Below are 19,433 nucleotides of genomic sequence, written 5' to 3' on the forward strand. Positions count from 1 at the left end.
TGGTGCATGTAGTTTTTGTGCATGCATAAATGGTAAATGGTGCATTTATATAGCGCCTTTATCCAAGGCGCTTTACATAGATTGTGCATTACATTCACCCATTCACACACACATTCATACACCGATTGCGGCGGAAGCCATGCAAGGTACCAACCAACATACCATGCATACTAACCAGTCCTGTAGAACTACCATGTTCAGGCCCCAGATGCTTGCTAAATGAGAGGCTGCAAAAACAATTAGCTACTTGATTGGTGATTTGCACTTCACTGTCAAAGCAGAAGCTTTATTGAATGCATTTATTTCTATTTTCATGGTTTTCATTGCTCGCCTCTTAACCTTTATCTGTGCAGGGTTTGCTGATCATGAGTACTCTTTAGTACTCACACTCACAGTTAGACTTAGAACACATTAATCTTTCACGTTAAGCCTTTCTGTGTGGAGTTTGCATGTTCTCCCCGTGTCCCCTAGGGTAGGTACCCTCACAAAAAACATGCAGTAATCCTGGTCTCTAAACTGCCTCCCCCTGGCCAGCCGGGGCACCTGATGGAGGGGAAAGGAACTGGTTGGAATAACGTGTTCCTTCCACGCGCTACGTCCAACCAGGGAAACTCCCCCCTGTCAGGTGTAAAGGAGCAACTTGGACACTCAGGCATGAAGGAAGCATGAGTTCAAGTCCGTTGCTCTCCCCATGTCCCCCATATATGGCGACTAGGTTGGTGGAGGGTGTGTAGAGCCCAGGATCACATTAGATAATTGACACAGGGGTGAAAAATGGGTTACAAAATCGTGGGATAAAAATTATATATAAAAAAAGAACACATTAATCTAGGAGCTGCCCCGTACAGTCCCAAATGTATAGTGTTGTCCACTGAACAGCTCCACTGGAGCGTTTGGGGGTTCAATGCCTTGCTCAAGGGCACTTGAACGGTGGATGTTGAGGGAGGGTTGTTTGTTGATCATTCATTTCCCCACAGGCTTTTCCTAAATGTTCCCGGGGGATTTAGCTGGGAACCTTTAGGCCACAAGCGTGCTCCTCTAATCTTCACCACTGCTGCCTCATTTTATTGTATGATGTCTTACAGTCAAGCCTCTTCCTCTGTCACCATACTCGGAGGAAAAATTATACAGCACTTAATTTAACTCGCACAATCCCTAATTGACCTCAAGCATTTACCACATCATTTGCAATTTAAGACGAATCAAACCAAGCTCAAATGGTATTTAAAAATTAGCTGTTCCAGCTCCTGGGCTGGAATTTATCAAGCTAAATTTGAGTTCTGGCTCAATGATTGGTTTGACTTTAAGGTCAAGTCTTAATGAATTGAGTTGGTAGTGATTTTGTAAAGTAAGTGGAGATGTTGAGGGGAAACCAAAGTATAGAGTAATATTTGTTTTACTATAATTTTTATCCCACTATTTTGCAACCCATGTTTTTCACCCAGTGTCAATTATCTAATGTAATCCTGAGAGCTGCACCTCCTCTGCCAACCTGGGGAGAGCAACGGACTGACCTCATGCTTCCTTCTAGTCCAAGCCGCTTCTTTTCACCTGACAGGGGGAGGTTTTGTCAGTTGGAGGTAGTGCGTGGAAGGAACACATTATTCCAAACAGTTCTTTCCCCCTCCCATCAGGTGCCCCAGCTGGCCAGGGGGAGGCAGTTTAGAAAATAGAAACCAGGATTACTGCATGTTTTTTTGTGAGGGAGAACATGCAAACTCCACACAGAAAGGCTCTTTTTGTCAACCCCACCCGGGCAAGAAGAGTGACTCTCAGTAAGACACCCTGACAGAGCGTTTTAACAGCGGACGACAGCCAGACGTATTTGCCGGAAGTGCGTTATTTGTCTATGGGACCCGGCAACTACTGGCGATAGCAGCCGAAGAGGCAATAGTCGAAAAGTGGCCGGAGGAACGTCGCCCGAAAACATGAAAATATTTTATCTTTGGACGATATCGTCCGGCGATAGCCAATCACATTCATGTGTTGCTTTGTTTGCCCTTCAAACCACCTATACGAGGACATAAGCAATGACAGCAGGAACGCCCACTAGGAGATTTCTATCGCCATTGTTCTCCCGCTGTTAAAACGCCCTATAAGGGTGAGAAGCTAGGGCGAGGTCGTGCTAAAACAACAGGTCTGGGAATGCCCATAAATGGAACTTTGGCCTCGGGCCAACCCAGTTAGGGCCCTGGTAGGGCCGGGCCTTAAGACTTTGGGGCAGGTGCCCCCATGCCCCGTCTAGAGTTTGAATGGACAAGTATCAGTCAAAAGGGAGACATCGAAGAGGAAGGACGGATGGGGTAGGATCAACATATGGAATGTCAGAATAGGTCAGCTCCATGGAGATCTAAGGGTTTGATGAGGTCAGATCAACATGGTGTCCGTGAGGTCAGATGTAGAGTTTCTGGCCGGCTCCATATATGCAGATCTAGGTGATGATCCAGTCTTCTCCATGTATGGCAATCCAGGGTTTGATGAGGTCAGTGTTGTGATCTTAATTTATGGAGACAGCCATATATGGGGCGTGTCACGAGGCGTGACGGACTAACTGACACGAAGCGTGACTGACTGCCATGAAACGCAGGTTTTCATACTTATGTTTCACCTACGTTCGCAATTAACTAATTGCATGAGACTAGTAATAATAATAATAATAATAAAGCTTTATTTCTATAGCACCTTTCAAAACAACAAAAGGAAACAGCAAAAGTAAACAGCACACAGCAGGAAAAACACAGAAACAATGCAAAGCAAATAATAATAATACAAGGCAGAGTAAACAATCAATAGAACACAATCAGGAGAAATCAGAATTAAAAGCTAGTCTATAAAAATGAGTTTTAAGTAGAGATTTAAAATGTGGAACTGACTCAGCGAGCCTGATTTACACGGGCAGAGCGTTCCATAGGGTGGGGGCCCTAAAGGAAAAGGCCATGCGACCGGTCGAGTTCAGGGGCCCCTTTGGTAGTGCTAGGAGTGCTTTATTAGAGGATCTCAGACTGCGGGCTGGTACGTATGGGGGCAGTAGGTCTGAGATATAAGGTGGCGCAAGACCTAGGCTGGCTTTGAATGAGGTGAGTAAAATTTTGAAATTGATTCGAAATTCAACTGGCAGCCAGTGCAGAGAAGCTAAAATGGGTGTGATGTGATCATACTTTCTTGAACCGGTTAAGAGACGGGCAGCGGCATTTTGTACTAGTTGGAGACTGTGGGTAGATTTTTTTGAGAGGCAGGTGTAGAGAGAGTTACATTAGTCTAGGCGGGAGAAGATGAAGGCATGAATTACTTTAGTCAGGTCGGAGGTGGTGAGGAATGGTTTGATTTTAGAAATATTTCTGAGGTGGTAGAATTAATTATTTATGTGTAGTTGGAGGTTCAGGTCTGGGTCAAAGATGACACCTACGTTTCTGACAGTGGGTTTGAGATTCGGTTGTAGAGGTTATTTTCGATGTGGGCTCTGGCAAGGGGGGGACCAAACACTAGGACTTCTGATTTGTTATCGTTGAGCTGACGGAAGTTATTGAACATCCAGTTTTTTATATCGGTTAAGCAGTTGTGGAGGGTGGCTACACTATCTTTATTGTCCGGGGTTATTGCTAGGTAAAGTTGTGTGTCGTCAGCGTAACAGTGGAATTGGATGTTATAACTGCGGATTATGTCACCTAGGGGGAGCATGTAGAGGGAGAATAGTATAGGGCCGAGGATCGAGCCCTGGGGGACCCCACAATGTAGGGGGGCTTGTGATGATGACACATTGCCGATGGTGACAGAAAAGTGTCTGTCGGTTAGGTAGGAGGTGAACCTAGTCACTAGGTTCTAATTAACAGCTTTCATCGAAGTTGATTACACAGTGATTTTACCGGAAGTTAATAAAACTAAGTAATCGATTACTAAATAAATACATTAAATATGTATTTATTTGATTATACTGAATATAATGAAACTATGGATGTGATTTTGTTAGTGTTGCGATATGCTTTCCATTGGTTATAATAATATGGTTAATAATGGTGGTGATACTCCGATATTTTAAGTAGCAATTTGTTTATATTCTATAACATTTTAATTGTGTTTAATCCTTATATTACTGCTTACAGTACCTATATCTGCTCCACATTGTCAGATAGCAGGCACATATCTGCAGAAGTCAGGTCCAACTAGAAAGGCGCAATTCTGGGGAATTCTGGGAAGTACAGTTAGTATGATGATGATGTATGATGATTGCCCTCTGGACAACCACACTAACTAAGTGTGTTTTTAAGGGGGCAGCATAGCTAAATGGGTAGAGGTAGAGCCCGCCTGGGAAGTAGAAGGTCCCAGGTTCTATTCCCGACCCCGGGAATCAATATGTTCTAGTGTCCCTGAGCAAGACACACCCCAACTGCTCCTCAAGTGCTGCACTAATGGCGTTCACTGCTAGTTATAGGATGGGTAAGTGCAGAGGACAAATTTCACATACTGTATGTGCAAATATACAGTGACTAAAAAACACAAAATTATTATTATTACTTTAGTCCTCGTTGGTGTAATTGTGAAGTCAAGTTCCTGAACCTATCCACTAATGACCTGCCAGTGTATTAGTCCAGCATTATAATGAAGCTGTTGTGAAAACTGGCAGAGAAAAGACTCGCTCTCTGCATAAAATATTAAGGATGACCCCTAAGAAAGAGAATAAGAAAATAGTTTATTTTAACATGCCATAAAGTGCTCTGTGCGCAACGTGAGGGATGCAAAAAGTCAGAATGTCAGTCCTATATGACCTTCGTCAGGGCTATGAGCATTTTGAAATAAAATAAATACTATTTTCTTAGTCTCTGTCTAAAGAGTTTTTGTTTTGTTTTGTGTGGGTGGTGAAAGCAGAATGCAACATATAACTGTTTAAATTACTGATAATTTTCCTTTTAGCACCTAGTTTTGAAAATCTAATTGCCATCAATTTCCGTGGATATTTGCTTCACATATCACATATCAAGCTTTATTGCAATGCGTTTGTTCTAATGTTCTTCAACCTGTCATGTCACTCCATCTGTGCTGAGAGGCTGTCACTCTGATAGTCAGCCTCTCGAAGGACAAAACACAGGTTTTGTTTTCCTGTAACGATCTTAGTACCAGTTTATAGCCAAGTTATACTGGCGTTCTCGACAGAATCATCATGGGATGATCATGGCAGAAATGAGTGACAGTATGAGACCACAGATCTTACAATAACACATTGCAGTTCCAGGAGAATGTAGGTGTACCAGATGGCCATTATCCTTCCACCATACACTCACATGTGTATCCCTGCAACTGTCCGTCCTTCCTGGACATCCATCCCTTATCACTTATCAGTAAAGGTCCTTACAAACTGGGAGGACTTTTTTCCCTCCTCGATTAATTCACCCACAAAATATATAAATGTATTTGAAACTGTTGTTTGTGTAGCTTACATGCAGTATATACAATATATAATAGTGATAAGGAGATGCAATTAAAGCAATGAGCACTCATCAATCAATGCTCAAGGCTTTATAACAATAATTATGAAGCCATTTATGAAGCCATTCATAATGAGTTAGGAAGACAAGCATTATAATATTGCTAAACTGCTTGGCACTGAGTTTCCTACACTATGCATCCCATGATGTGGTTGTAATGCATTGTAATAATTTTGCAGCTTCATAATCACTATTATACTGTGTTATAAATAATCAAAGTTAAAATGCAAGTCACTATAAGTGTCCGTTTGTTGCTTTCAGAAAATATAAAATCTATGCAAGAACAAAACACAACATAACTTTAATTGTTTAATGGATCATAACAGCACAAATAGCCTATGTAGTGTTGGTAAGGAGGTCAAACATAGTTTATCGCAGATCAACCCCTTAATGATCCTCCTTAGCGGAACACACAAAGCTGGGAATGTTGTTAAAGTAAAACGCTTTGATCACTCAATTTTAAATGTACCCCTAAAAAAAAGATAAAATCTAATCTGAATGTGCGTATATCCATCACTTGGATTTTTTTTGTTGTAATATCTTGTTTGTGGCAATGAATTATTGCCACTTGGAGAAAACTGGAAGTGTTTAACTACTTGAATAGTACCCCTATTCTGAAGAAATAGCAGATCTACAAGGTAACAACATGTAGCAACGCTGAGCTTGTAGATCTATTTCTGGCGAAGACTTACGTGGGAAACAAAAGCAGACCAAGTACAGTTGCAACTCCGGTCTGTTTCACTAAGAATAGATTGAGGGTTTAAGTGTTTAAAATCTCCCAGCTGCAAGGGAGAGAACAAACTTTGGCAGACGCACGAATGAGGGCACAAAGCGGGTCAGCCAGGAGGGAGATGAAACTTGTTTCAGGAGAAATTTTAAGGACAAATAATCAACCACTTTCCGACCATTAATGTCTCGTATCCCATAGCGCCTTGCAAGGTCACAGTTCAGCAGTACTTTCCCCGTCATTGACATGAGCTTTTTGTCTTTCGCCAGGGCTACAATACACTTCCCACTCAGCTCTGTGGATTCTCCATTGGCAAACATTTGCTTTATCTGAGGATCCACACTCATGGTGGTGTCCTCCAGTACAAATTTAGTAATCAGTTCTGTCTGCACTGGCCCGGGCCACAGGCTGACCGAGGCCACCCTTCTCCTTTTCAGTTCAACGGCAGTGTCTGCTGCTAGCCTGTCACAAGCAGCTTTACCAACGCCATAGGGCACATTGAAGAGATACCGCAGCCCTCCCACGGACGAGATGACAACAATCAAGCCTCGGCCCTGTGCCACCATTAACCGCGAGGCATAAACAGTGCAGAAGTAGTGGCCTCGAAGACCTGCGTTATTTATGATATCCCACATGGATGGTTCGGTCTCCCAGAACGTCTTTCCCATATTCTCAAATACAACCGGCACACCAGCATAGGCGTTGTTAACAAGGATGTCTAGTCTCCCGTTTTGTTCCCGTTTGATCTGTTCAAACAGTTTGTCTATGTCTTCATCCTTCGAGGAATCACAGATCACCGGAACACATTTTCCCCCCCGTTCCTTGACCTCTGCTGCGGTGAGTTTGAGCGTCATCTCCTGGCGACCTGTAATGTAGACCGTAGCCCCGGCTTCTGACAATTGTAGAGCTATTCCCCTGCCAATGCCCCGGGAGGCCCCTGTCACCAAACACACCCAGCCTGAAAGGGACATTCTTACCTGGTGGTCACCAAGTCCCTTGGTGCATGTAACGTCAAAAGAACTCCTCCTATGAATCGTCTAGCCTATACTTCAAAGATTTTTGTGGTCTACTTTAAGTGTATTAATACTTGTTTACCTTGAGTCAAGTAAAAGTTGGAGTGCAGACATATTTGTAACATTATAGCTTTTATATTGGAGTATTGCTACTTTCGCTTAAATAAAAAACATCTGATCATTTATTCCCACACTGTAATACTGATGACATCAGGGATCTCCATACATGGACATGATAACACATACAGACAGATACAGAGATGTTTGGAGTTACGGTTCTGACAGAGTCATATAGATGAGAGAGTTGCACCATCCGGAAGTTATGCGGGAACACCTACTGAGTGGCAAACAACTATTTTCTGGCCTTGACAGCCCATACATCCAAACTGAAACCATGATACAATGTTTAAAACAACTCATCTTTTGATCATGTAAGATGACAACTGAATTTGTGTGATTGATATATATATATATATATATATATATATAAGCCCCGAGCTGAATTAAAACAGTTGCAACGGTTGTGCTCAGAAAAGCCGATTTGCTCAGACACATAAATTCTCCATTCATTGTCATTGGCATTCAATGTTTGTGTTAGGACAAAATAGCCGTTTTGCTCGTCCACATACTGTATGACGTAAATTCTCCTTTCATTGTCAATGGCAAATGTGATACGTGTAAGGACGGAAAGCTATATATACTGTAGGAGGAAAGAAATCACACCCTTGTGAAGTGAGGGGCGCTAATATATTAAAGTATAACTCATGTTGCTATGATTGGGTGATGTAATGATGTTGTAAAACAAACGGTGTCAAAACAAACATTAAATTCTCTTTATTGTTAATGGAATTTAATGTTTGTGTTAGGGACAAGATGACGTAATTGTCTCTTTATTGTTAATGGCGTTTAATGTTTGTTTGCACCGTTTGTTTTTTTTACATCGCCATTACATCACCTAATCAACATGAGTTAGACTTTAATATATTAGCGCCCCTCACTTCACACGGGTGAACATTAAACCTGTATACTCAATAATCCATTTGGACAAATGAAAGAAAACATATCACAGGTTATTTTCTGATACCTTGTGTTCTGATATGCAAACGAGGTGTTGTTCTTGTTTAAATGTAATTGTATGCTTTTTCACTTTACTTAAGCGCCTAATGATATTGGTTCTGCTGAAGAATCGATAGTCTTTCTTCAGCAGTTCTTTGGGATGGTTGAGGTGGCACTACAGTATCACACCACTGCCATATAAAGCAGCCGTTAAGCTGCTGTATAGTTCTATAGAGGTTTTCTAACTTCATTTAAGCAGTTCTGATGGTTCTATATTGCACCATTTGACAAAGGTGCTATATATACCACTAAAACAGATTTTCTTTTGCTGTAGTGTAGACGTTTTTGTTTTGTGTGTGCTTCTTTTCTGTCTGCATTCCTTATTTTGGAATCGTACTATTTCCTCCGTAACGGGTGCGTGCAGGAGAACAGGTTTTTGAGAGACATAATTTGGAGATTCATTCCTAATCCACCAGCATCCACGTTAGTGACATTATAGCTGTCAGACTGCAGGACAGGACAGCTGGGTAGACTCAAACAAAAAAGTGCACACATGTACTGTACTGTGTGGCATAGCGAACATGCAGGCTGCCATGTGTACAGAGTGTGGTATAGACAGGTGCAGGCTGCCATGCACAGTGTGTATATTCCCTGCTCAAGGAGCACCGTCTCATAACTATAATAATCCAAATCACAAGGTGAGAGTGATACTGAGAATAGACGCACGCACGCACGCACGCACGCACGCACGCACGCACGCACGCACGCACGCACGCACTCATTACCCATGCATGTACTCTACATTCACTTTCTCCCCCCCTGTGTCTCGCTTTGCTTTATCCTATGAAGCCAGATCCTGTTTTTCATTTCAGAGGCTTTTGTACTCAGCTGGTCTCATTTCTGTGAGAGAGTGGTGCAGTAGCTCTGGCAGCAGCAGCATGTCAGTGGGGGGCTGTTAATGTGCAGTACGTGCTTCCACTATGCTCAAGGGATGCATCCCTGGTCAGTCGCCTTAACTCTGATGTAAATATGCCTAATTTATACTTAGTTACGCACACAAATACTATTCTCTCTCTCTCTCTCTGTCCCCCCCTCCCTCTCAATCTCTCTCTCTCTCTCTCTCTCTCTCTCTGTCTTTCTCCCATTTCTTGCATCTGCAGAGAACTTCCTTCCAAGAGTTATGCTTCTTTTCTTTTTTCGCTTTTGCCTCCTGCACCCGCTGGAGAGACATTAATTTCTAACAGGACGCGTCGTGTATCTTTTTACGGGTGTTAGCTCGTAGATTTTGTAGATGTGCAAGACAAGTGGTTGGACACAGTGCAAAGCGTGTTATACATTCCTCTGCAGGAGAGATCATTCAGGATAATGATAAAGGATCTGGCTCCGGAGGTCAAACTGTATTCATCATTCCTCATAACCACAGCTGGTTGCGTTTTAGTGCTTCCGCTGCAGCTTTTATGGGAGGGATGGTCTCTGTGTCAAAGCAGTGAAAACTATCGGTCCTCCAGGTTGTTGGCCTTGTGACAAATGCTCATTGGTGCATTTTGTGTTTTATAGCGGCTTCTACGGTAGGAAGCCTCAAGTGCAGGCCTTCTTCATTCATTGTTCCCCTTCTGCATGACAGAGTGGAGCTGTTTGTGGAGCTGCCTCGCTGCACGACCACATGAGGCTTCATAACTGTGAACACACATGGGGGAACAAAGAGAAATATTATGCTATTTCCATACTTGCCCGTCCTGACTGTTCCTTGGCTGTTGGTCTCTCGTTGCAGGCGACTCGGCGGGCACCTGTGGGGACCCTGGCACGCCCGCCCATGCCAGCAGAGAGGCGGGCAACTTCAAGCTGCGCAGCAAAGTGCGCTTCACCTGCGCAGTGGGCCACACACTGTACGGCTCGGCAGAGAGGATCTGCTTCCCCAACGGGACCTGGTCGGGTCGACAGCCCTTCTGCAAACGTGAGGGGACTTTTGAAAATGTCTGTGTAAAAATTACATGTGTGTCAGACAGCAGCGGTAGTGATACAAAGGAGGATAGGAGCTGCAGGCGGGTTGGATTGTTTATTTTTTGTATATTTCAACAATTGAAACAAGCACACTCGAGGTGGTGAACTTGTGGGTGTTTTGCACACGATCGATCTCTCAAGCACACACACACACACGCACGCGCACGCGCACGCGCACGCGCGCGCACGCACGCACGCACGGTCAAATGTTCACAAACACAATTCTGTACCAGATGGATAAGTACCTCTTTGCTGCAGTCTGGTATTTTCCGCCAGCACATGGTGCTGTTCATAGCCTCCAGATCTCCAACCAAAGAGGGGAAAGAAAATCCATTAATTACAAAGACCTAAAGCCAAGTTCCTTTTTGTAATGTGATAAATGAATCATTTCGGGTTTTGAAGATATTGCTTCGCGGTGAGCATAAATTAGCCCCAGGGGTCAACAGGATATTGAGGGGAGAACAGTTTGGCTGCATCAGTGCAATTGTCTATACTGTCCAGCTTGGCACAAAACCAATGCCATTTTTAATATGACAGGACAATGTACAACTAGACCCTCAGTGCTCCAATTTCTGCCTCTCCCTCTCTCTGTCTCTCTTTCTTTCTCATTCAACTCATATAATTTCTCCCGGTCCATCTGGATGGCTGGCTGTCTTGTCATTCCGCATCTTGCTATTGGTCTCTGACCTATAGGTCAGAGACCTAGCTGAACTTCTTGTTGTCGGTCTAGGATCTAAAGACGTGTAAAGTCCAGCCATCTGTTGTGTATGGCCCGCTGTAATCTCTAGAAAACAGTAAATATGAATGTTCAGCTGAATATCTCGGCCATGATGCCATCCAGGCCTTCTGCGATACTTTGTGTATGTCGGTCGTCTTGTTTGATATGAATTATGCAACGATTGAGTCATACAATCGACATGGCTTACATTAGCTTATCTCTGATCCGTACATGTCTGAGGTTGGGCATGAATATTCAAATCTGTGCGCGCGTGCGCGTGTGTGCGCGCGTGCGTGCGTCTGTGAGTGTTCCGATGTGTATGTGTGTCTGGCATCTGGCTGCAGGAAATTGCGCCTGTGCCTACATTTCCGTCTCCTGCTGAAATCACTTTCAAATTTTCCAGACAATTAGGTGATTGAGAGGGTAAATCAATTTAGTAATGAAACATTATTTCGAGCAGAGAGAAAACACTTGAAACAAACCCTGTACTTTTCTCCCTCGGGATTCAGCATGAAATGATCCTGTCAGGCGGAATGTCCCATAAATGGTGAAAAGAGTTGTTTTAGATTGGCTCTGGGCATTGTTTAAGGCTTTTTAATGAAAACAAATGAATGCTGTTCAGTTGTTCTTAATAGCTGGGTCTGAATTCGTTCAAAATCAACACAATCGTGCACTTGGTGACAAGTTTTTGATTTTTGGTATGGTGGTAGGTATGGTTATAAGGTTTTCAAAAACCATCGCAAACGAGTTGGGAGCGCCACCTAGTGGTCTGTTTGCAATGAATCTAATATTAAATGGGCCAGTCTATGGTTAAAAACCATAATAATTGATAAAAGAGATTTTTCAATGGATTCTATTAGTATTGGGTGTGCTAAATAACATACTAAAGAATTAGGAAAAAATAACTTCTGGAAAGGCACCATTTTCAAGATGGCGTCCACGATGGCTGCCGGGAGCTTAAAATGCCTATAAACTGGGATTTAATACATAAAAAATCATAACAATTATGCACTTGGTGACAAGTTTTAGATTTTTGGCATGATGTTAGGTATGGGTATAAGGTTTTCAAAAACCATCGCAAACAAGTCGGGCTCACCCCCTAGTGGGCTGTTTGCAATGAATCTAATATCAAATGGGCCAGTCTATGGTTAAAAACCATAATAATTGATAAAAGAGATTTTTCAATGGATTCTATTAGTATTGGGTGTGCTAAATAACATACTAAAGAATTAGGAAAAAATAACTCCTGGAAAGGCACCATTTTCAAGATGGCGTCCACAATGGCTGCTTAAAATGCCTATAAAAGCTGGGATTGAATACATAAGAAATCATAACAATTATGCACTTGGTGACAAGTTTTAGATATTTAGCATGATGTTAGGTATGGGAATAATGTTTTCACAAACCATCGCAAACAAGTTGGGCTCGCCCCCTAGTTGTCCGTTTGCAATGAATCCAATGTTAAATAGGATCGCTCTTTGTCTGGAACCTCCCCCTCGACCTTACCGCCATGGGTGACCCTACCAGGAGCAAAGCTCCCGACGGCATCGCTCTCAGGTTCATGGGAACATGCAAGGCTCTCCACCACGGCAAGGTGGCGATCCAAGGAGAACACACACACACGCACACGCGCACACACACACACACACACACACACACACACACACACACACACACACACACACACACACACACACACACACACAGCTTTTTCCCAAGTTCATTTTTTTGTTCAAGTTTTTTAATTTTCTTTCTTTTTTTTGTCTTTTTTCTTTTTTTTAGATCATGGCATGCATATTTAAACATCACTGCATATTTATTCAAATATTTCACTCATCATTATTAGTGCAGCCCCCATCGCACTTGCACAATGTGGTACAGCGAAGTCCAGCCCGGTGGCACTTGCAGTTGCCCTTACAGGCAACCACACAGCCACAGTGGAGGATCAGTGAGCATGCCTTGCTAACATCTTCCAGATCTGTCCAATATGGTACCCACACTTTGGTTCTGGCATTCCATTCCCAACCCCATTTACTGGGGTCTGGGATCTTGGGATCTTTGCAGAGGGACTGCTTCCAGACAAAAGCTGCAGTATGCAGTGCACGTTTCCCATGCTCGAATAAAGCGTGCTGGGTTGGGGGTATCACATCCAGGGATTTGAGGCTATGAGTGAACAGGAGCTTCCTTGCTTCATTCACTGAGACTGCACTGCAATTCTTACTGTACATGAGTACAGTCCAGTGTTCAAGACATTGCATGTGGACTGATTCCAGTGTGAGGCTGGTCGGGTCTTGGGTGATTGCAATGAGGGTTTCTGTGACTTCAGGAAAGGCTGCCCATGCAGGGACCCAATACTAATAGAATCCATTGAAAAATATCTTTTATCAATTATTATGGTTTTTAACCATAGACTGGCCCATTTGATATTAGATTCATTGCAAACAGACCACTAGGGGGCGAGCCCGACTTGTTTGCGATGGTTTTTGAAAACCTTATACCCATACCTAACATCATGCCAAAAATCTAAAACTTGTCACCAAGTGCATAATTGTTATGATTTTGTATGTATTAAATCCCAGTTTATAGGCATTTTAAACTCCCGGCAGCCATCGTGGATGCCATCTTGAAAATGATGCCTTTCCAGAAGTTATTTTTTCCTAATTTTTAGTATGTTATTTAGCACACCCAATACTAATAGAATCCATTGAAAAATCTCTTTTATCAATTATTATGGTTTTTAACCATAGACTGACCCATTTAATATTAGATTCATTGCAAACAGACCACTAGGGGGCGCTCCCAACTTGTTTGCGATGGTTTTTGAAAACCTTATACCCATACCTAACATCATGCCAAAAATCAAAAACTTGTCACCAAGTGCATAATTGTTATGATTTTTTATGTATTAAATCCCAGTTTATAGGCATTTTAAGCTCCCGGCAGCCATCGTGGACGCCATCTTGAAAATGATGCCTTTCCAGAAGTTATTTTTTCCACATTTTTTAGTATGTTATTTAGCACACCCAATACTAATAGAATCCATTGAAAAATCTCTTTTATCAATTATTATGGTTTTTAACCATAGACTGACCCATTTAATATTAGATTAATTGCAAACAGACCACTAGGGGGCGCTCCCAACTTGTTTGCGATGGTTTTTGAAAACCTTATAACCATACCTACCACCATACCAAAAATCAAAGACTTGTCACCAAGTGCACGATTATAACGAATTCAGACCCAGCTTTATAAACTGTGTGGTTACACGCACACACGCATGCACGTGCGCACAAATGCACACACGCACGCCACACACACTCACTCACACCAGCTGCAAATTTCATCATTATTTTCATATTAAGATATGTACAATTACATAGTTACACAGTTTACAAAGTTAACTCCCTTATTTTTGCACATCACAAAAATGACAGGACAAACACATCCCCTCCCATTTGGTTAGGCATAGTGACCAAGAGTGAGTGATCCACTTGACCACTTGATCAGTTGTCCAGCCCACACTCCCATGGGTCCTTGGGGAGGCAAAAAAAAAAAGGGGGAAAAAAAGGGAAATAAAAAATGAAAATAAAAAAATGAAAAACATACATTTAAACAAGAAAAAAAAAGTAGGCTAATAGATAAAAATGCGTAATATAGCCTACCCATAGCCCTCCTAGGACATTGAAATAGTGAGATGTAAGGTAGTTATGGCTGATCGCTCGGGAGTGTTTCCAAGTTGTTGAAATGTAATATAAAGGGTTGTCATCCAGCATGGAATTTTCTCGACTGAGCCTCTAATTGTGAATTTTACTTTTTCAAGCTTAAGAAAAAAACATCGTCTAGGTGGATATAGACGGAGGGGAGGATGATTTCCACATGAGCAGAATCCTCCTTCGTTCCATGAGAGAAGAAAATGCAATAGCTGGACCTGGCTGGATTGTAAAATGAATGTGTCCGTCTAGGGACCCCGAAGATGGCAATAAGAGGGCATGGCTGGAGATCCACTGTCATGACATCTAAGATCATTTCTCTTTAAACGTGACCCAAAATGTGTATAACGTGTTTGGAGCAGAAAAATAACCTATATGAGTAAGGTCTGCAGGGACGTAGTTACATCTAGTCACGTCTACAGTTCACGTTATCTCTGCTAGTTTGGCTTTGGAGTTTGGAGATGTATGGATCCTATGAAAGACGTTAAAGATATATATACAATATTTGATGGATTCTTTAACCACTTAACCCTGGCAACCCTATTTTTGGAATATTGGCAATAATGTAATCTATAAGCTCACAACACGTCACAATGCATTGCGAGCTTGTAGATTGGCTATTTTCAAAATAATTTAGAAACATTTTGTGGTTAAGTGGTTAAAGCATTTTGTCATCTCTCAGCGGCTTGGGGAATCCCAAGACAATCGATTACTCTTTCGCGCCTCTGACCTTTACCTCCTCTCTTCTCTCCATTGCAGCGGTGCATTGTGGGAACCCGGGTACGCCAGCTCATGGCCGTGTTTCCCGCCTTGACGGTACCACCTTCTCCCACTCCATTGTCTATTGGTGTATGGAAGGCTATGTCCTCTCAGGCATGCCCACGCGCCAGTGTCTGGCCAACGGCACGTGGTCCGGCACAGCTCCCAACTGCACATGTACGTATATCACACAGAAATAGAAACAGAAAGTGATGTTATTTCCTTCTGAGTTATGATACACCTACTGTACCTTGGCTTGCTTTATCATTCCTGCATTGTGAAATATGAATGAGGAGCTCTCACCAGTCTCCACACGCTGTCAAAAATAGACCATATCTGGCCCGGATATGGGACGTGGTCTGGCACAGTACCACACAACAATATGAGAGTCTGAGAGAACAGAATGAGATGCTACTGCACAGTGACTGTGACATTATCTGGAAGAAATGGGATTTGTCATCGTTGCCAGAAATAGAACAACAATTAGAGAAGAAGAGAAAAGGAGAGAAGTGGTGCATTTCGCACCACACCTCCGACGGCTGTCGTATACGTTTCTTCCGCCTCCGGAGAGAGCAGTATAGTACAGTATGTGGCCCAGTGTACTGTATGTCACTGAGCATGACTTTCCACCGTGCCAATAAGCACCATGCTGTTTCTTCAATCAGACTTTGCTCTTGCAAGATGCTCTATCACTGAAGTAAATACATTCTTTGTCAATGGCAATAAATAAACCCCCCTCTCTGAATAAATTAAGCCAAACGGAACAGGCCTAGAGGAGAGGGGAGGCTCTAACTGATCAACAGCAGTGGTAAAATACCGCCTCAGATTTCAAATGGCATATAAATCTTGCAGTCTCCCTCTAGCTCGCTCTCAGCAAGGCGTGAGGACTGTCAAGACAGTTTTTATCACCCGCATCCCAGCAAATGAGCCCTGTGGTAATTAAGGAGCATGTCGATCTATATTCAATTTGCACCAGGATACCTATTAAACAAAATTACATATTTTCTTCTCTTTGAGCATAATCATATTCCATCTCCCGCCCTGTCTTGGTTTTGTTGGTTGAATCTCAAAAATAAGATGAAATGGTGTGTGCCGATTTTCAAGGGTGGAATGAGCGAGCCTATGGATGTGATGCATGCGCACATAGACACACAGACGCAGAGAGAGACAAAGATAGATGGTGGAGGGAGATGGCTCTATTAAAAGGAATTACTGCGATTAGACATGCAGAGAGAAGCAGGATTTCTACTTACAGTAGTTGTGCACCAAAAATAGCAGATCTCCTATTTTTGGTACACGACACGATGAACAACCAAGTATATCTCAGGCTATCTTTCCTCCCTATATGTTGTGACCTGGCCGTCACAGTCCCATGGCCTGTACCACCCTGTAGTGTTGATTTCGTTGACTAAAACTATGACGAAAAATGTTCGTCGACTACCTTTTCACTGAGGAAAACTAAATAAAAAACAACAAGCTATGATGACAAAAACTAAGAATATAAAATAAAATATATACTGACAATTTTGTCAACAAATAAAAACTAGAGCTCTGCTCTCCTTGCAGTCCTTTGATTATGTAAAGTTAACACTGCATAATATTTTAGTGCCTGTTCAGGGGCATCTAAAAACCTGAGATGCCAGGATTGGCTCAATATGCCTGCATTATGGGAGACGATCATTTTCACGGTTCAATGATTATCGATCGTCTAGGTTACTGGATCAAAGTCACACAGCGTTCTGCTGTGTGTGTGTGTGTGTGTGTGTTGGGGGGGGGGGGGGGGGGGGGGGGGGGGAGCGTAAAGATGCCTGGTACTTTCAGTTTATTGTTTCAGCATTGTTATGCTTTATTCTTCAGATAGGAGAGTGGGGAAAGACAGAAATCCAAGGGCACAGAGATGAGAGATATGCGGTGACAGGACGGCAGTCAGATTCAAATTCAGGTCCACGCGGCCCAAAGGAGCATGGTCTGTGCACTGACTGGATCTTTATGGAGTGGAGCATGGAAGCTGTCAAACCACCGTCGGTTATAGAATTAGAATATTATTTGGGGAGACTATTTGACCGACCACATTAATTGCTTCTGTTGACTTTATTGTTTTCTCTCCCCCTCAAGTATTTGCTTCTCTACTCTACCAATGTGTTGAGTGAGTGGCAATGCATCAAATAGTCTGTCTGCCTGTCTCTTTGTCTTACCTAGCTACCGGTACTCTGCTTGTTCAGAATCTCTTGAGACACTTTTTAATTGATACCAATTGAAAATGTCATCACCATGTTATTCATGCCAGCTGCTTCCATCTGCATTTGGAGATACTCACCATGCTTAATTGAAGCGAATGTGTGTGGTTGTAATGTATTAACCTAGCAGTCAAAATTAACCTGTCTTCCAAAGCTACAAACATGCACGCACGCACGCACGCACGCCCGCACACACGCACACATACAAACATACAAACACACACATACAAACACACACACACACACACACACACACACACACACACACACACACACACACACACACACACACACACACACACACACACACACACACACATGGACTCAGGGCTACAGAGACAGCAGGCTTTGTCAGTTTCTATTTCCCATCATTGTGATAATCCAAGATCCCCAACTGAGAGAACAAAATCGTGATTGCATTCAAACCTCTCTGGACAGTTCTGGGTCTTGTCATGAAATAACCCTTCAGTGGAAACGCAAAAGTGCCATTTTCTTAGAAAGTGTGGCTCTCAGCCATCTTGCATAAGTAGGCACTCCATGGACTGAAAACTACTGTATACAGGCTTCTGCTAGATAGATGTCAAAAGAACTATCACTCAAAATGGAGCCTGGAGAATTTCACAAAATTGGATGAACTCCCTAGAATACCCCAAAATTCCTTTTCGACACATGGTATTTCAATAAGCAGAATTATGTATAGAATATAGAATATGCAGGATTGAGCCTTTAGAGAACACATAATGCAATTATTTCTTCTGACACCTATAGAAAAATAACACAACCCTATATAGCCCACTACACACAGGCCATAGTTGGATATTGAAAACCATTTTCCTCCCCTCCAGCCTTCTCTTGTGACCTCACCGTTTTGAAAATCTTGGAATGACAGCCAACTCGCCGAGGCGCTTTTTTGTTTTTCATTGCTCATCACTCATTAAGTATTTCTCATTTCTGCCTGGCCCTGATAGTGATCACCTGCGGTGACCCGGGCGTTCCGGCCAGTGGGCTTAGGTTCGGCGATGACCTCACTGTGGGCCACAATGTGACATTTGCATGCCAGCCAGGATACCTGATGGTAGGAGGCGACAGCTCCGTTGTGAGAACCTGTACCAACAACGGCACCTGGAGTGGCACTATGCCAGCATGCCAAGGTAAGACTGACTACACACACACACACACACACACACACACACACACACACACACACACACACACACACACACACACACACACACACACACACACACACACACACACACACACAAACTGTGCACACAGCAGAAGACAGTCGACCTTGATAACCATCCGACCATGCTGTACCATCCTAGCACCAGTGTCATGTACTGTACAAAGCGCACACTTATACATCCTGAGATCTAATTAGATTAGCAGGCAAGGTGACACAGGGGAGTTCTTCTGCGTTCAGATAATGTCAGTTGGTTTAGTTTGCAGATAAAAGCACTCCATATGAGATATTAGATTTGTATTGGAACGCACTCTGGTACTATAAAGCATATCTCTGCTGTCAGGCAGAAACCTGCTATGTCCAAAATATGAACTGCTATGGGGAGACTATTTGACCAACCACTTTAATTGCTTCTGTTTACTTTATTGTTTTCTCTACTATGAACTATGTCCAAAATATTAACTTATTTAAATATTAAATATTAACTTGTTCTAAAAACATGTTTTTAGAACAACACAATACTGCCTCATGGAAGTCGGTATGGTG

At 42.7% G+C, this 19,433-nt stretch overlaps 2 protein-coding genes across 2 annotated transcripts in view; one reads left to right on the top strand and one right to left on the bottom strand.

Moving 5' to 3' along the window:
• The window catches only part of LOC306924819 (CUB and sushi domain-containing protein 3-like), a gene marked incomplete at both ends in the record, with an annotated part of 337,974 nt that overhangs the window by 274,238 nt on the left and 44,303 nt on the right, over positions 1–19,433 (top strand). Inside the window, 3 exons of the mRNA XM_079503471.1 lie at positions 10,048–10,230; positions 15,465–15,641; positions 18,670–18,852. Coding sequence (XP_079359597.1) covers positions 10,048–10,230; positions 15,465–15,641; positions 18,670–18,852 — 543 coding nt within the window. The remainder of the gene's footprint in view (positions 1–10,047; positions 10,231–15,464; positions 15,642–18,669; positions 18,853–19,433) is intronic.
• LOC306924821 (dehydrogenase/reductase SDR family member 1-like) lies at positions 6,249–7,178 on the bottom strand (the record flags this gene model as incomplete). The annotated part of the gene is made up of 1 exon (XM_079503473.1): positions 6,249–7,178. The coding sequence occupies one exon, from the start codon at positions 7,176–7,178 to the stop codon at positions 6,249–6,251; it is 930 nt and encodes a 309-aa protein (XP_079359599.1).

This window comes from Electrona antarctica (assembly GCF_951216825.1).
Source record: "Electrona antarctica genome assembly, chromosome: 6".
In the NCBI taxonomy this organism is placed as follows: Eukaryota; Metazoa; Chordata; class Actinopteri; order Myctophiformes; family Myctophidae; genus Electrona; species Electrona antarctica.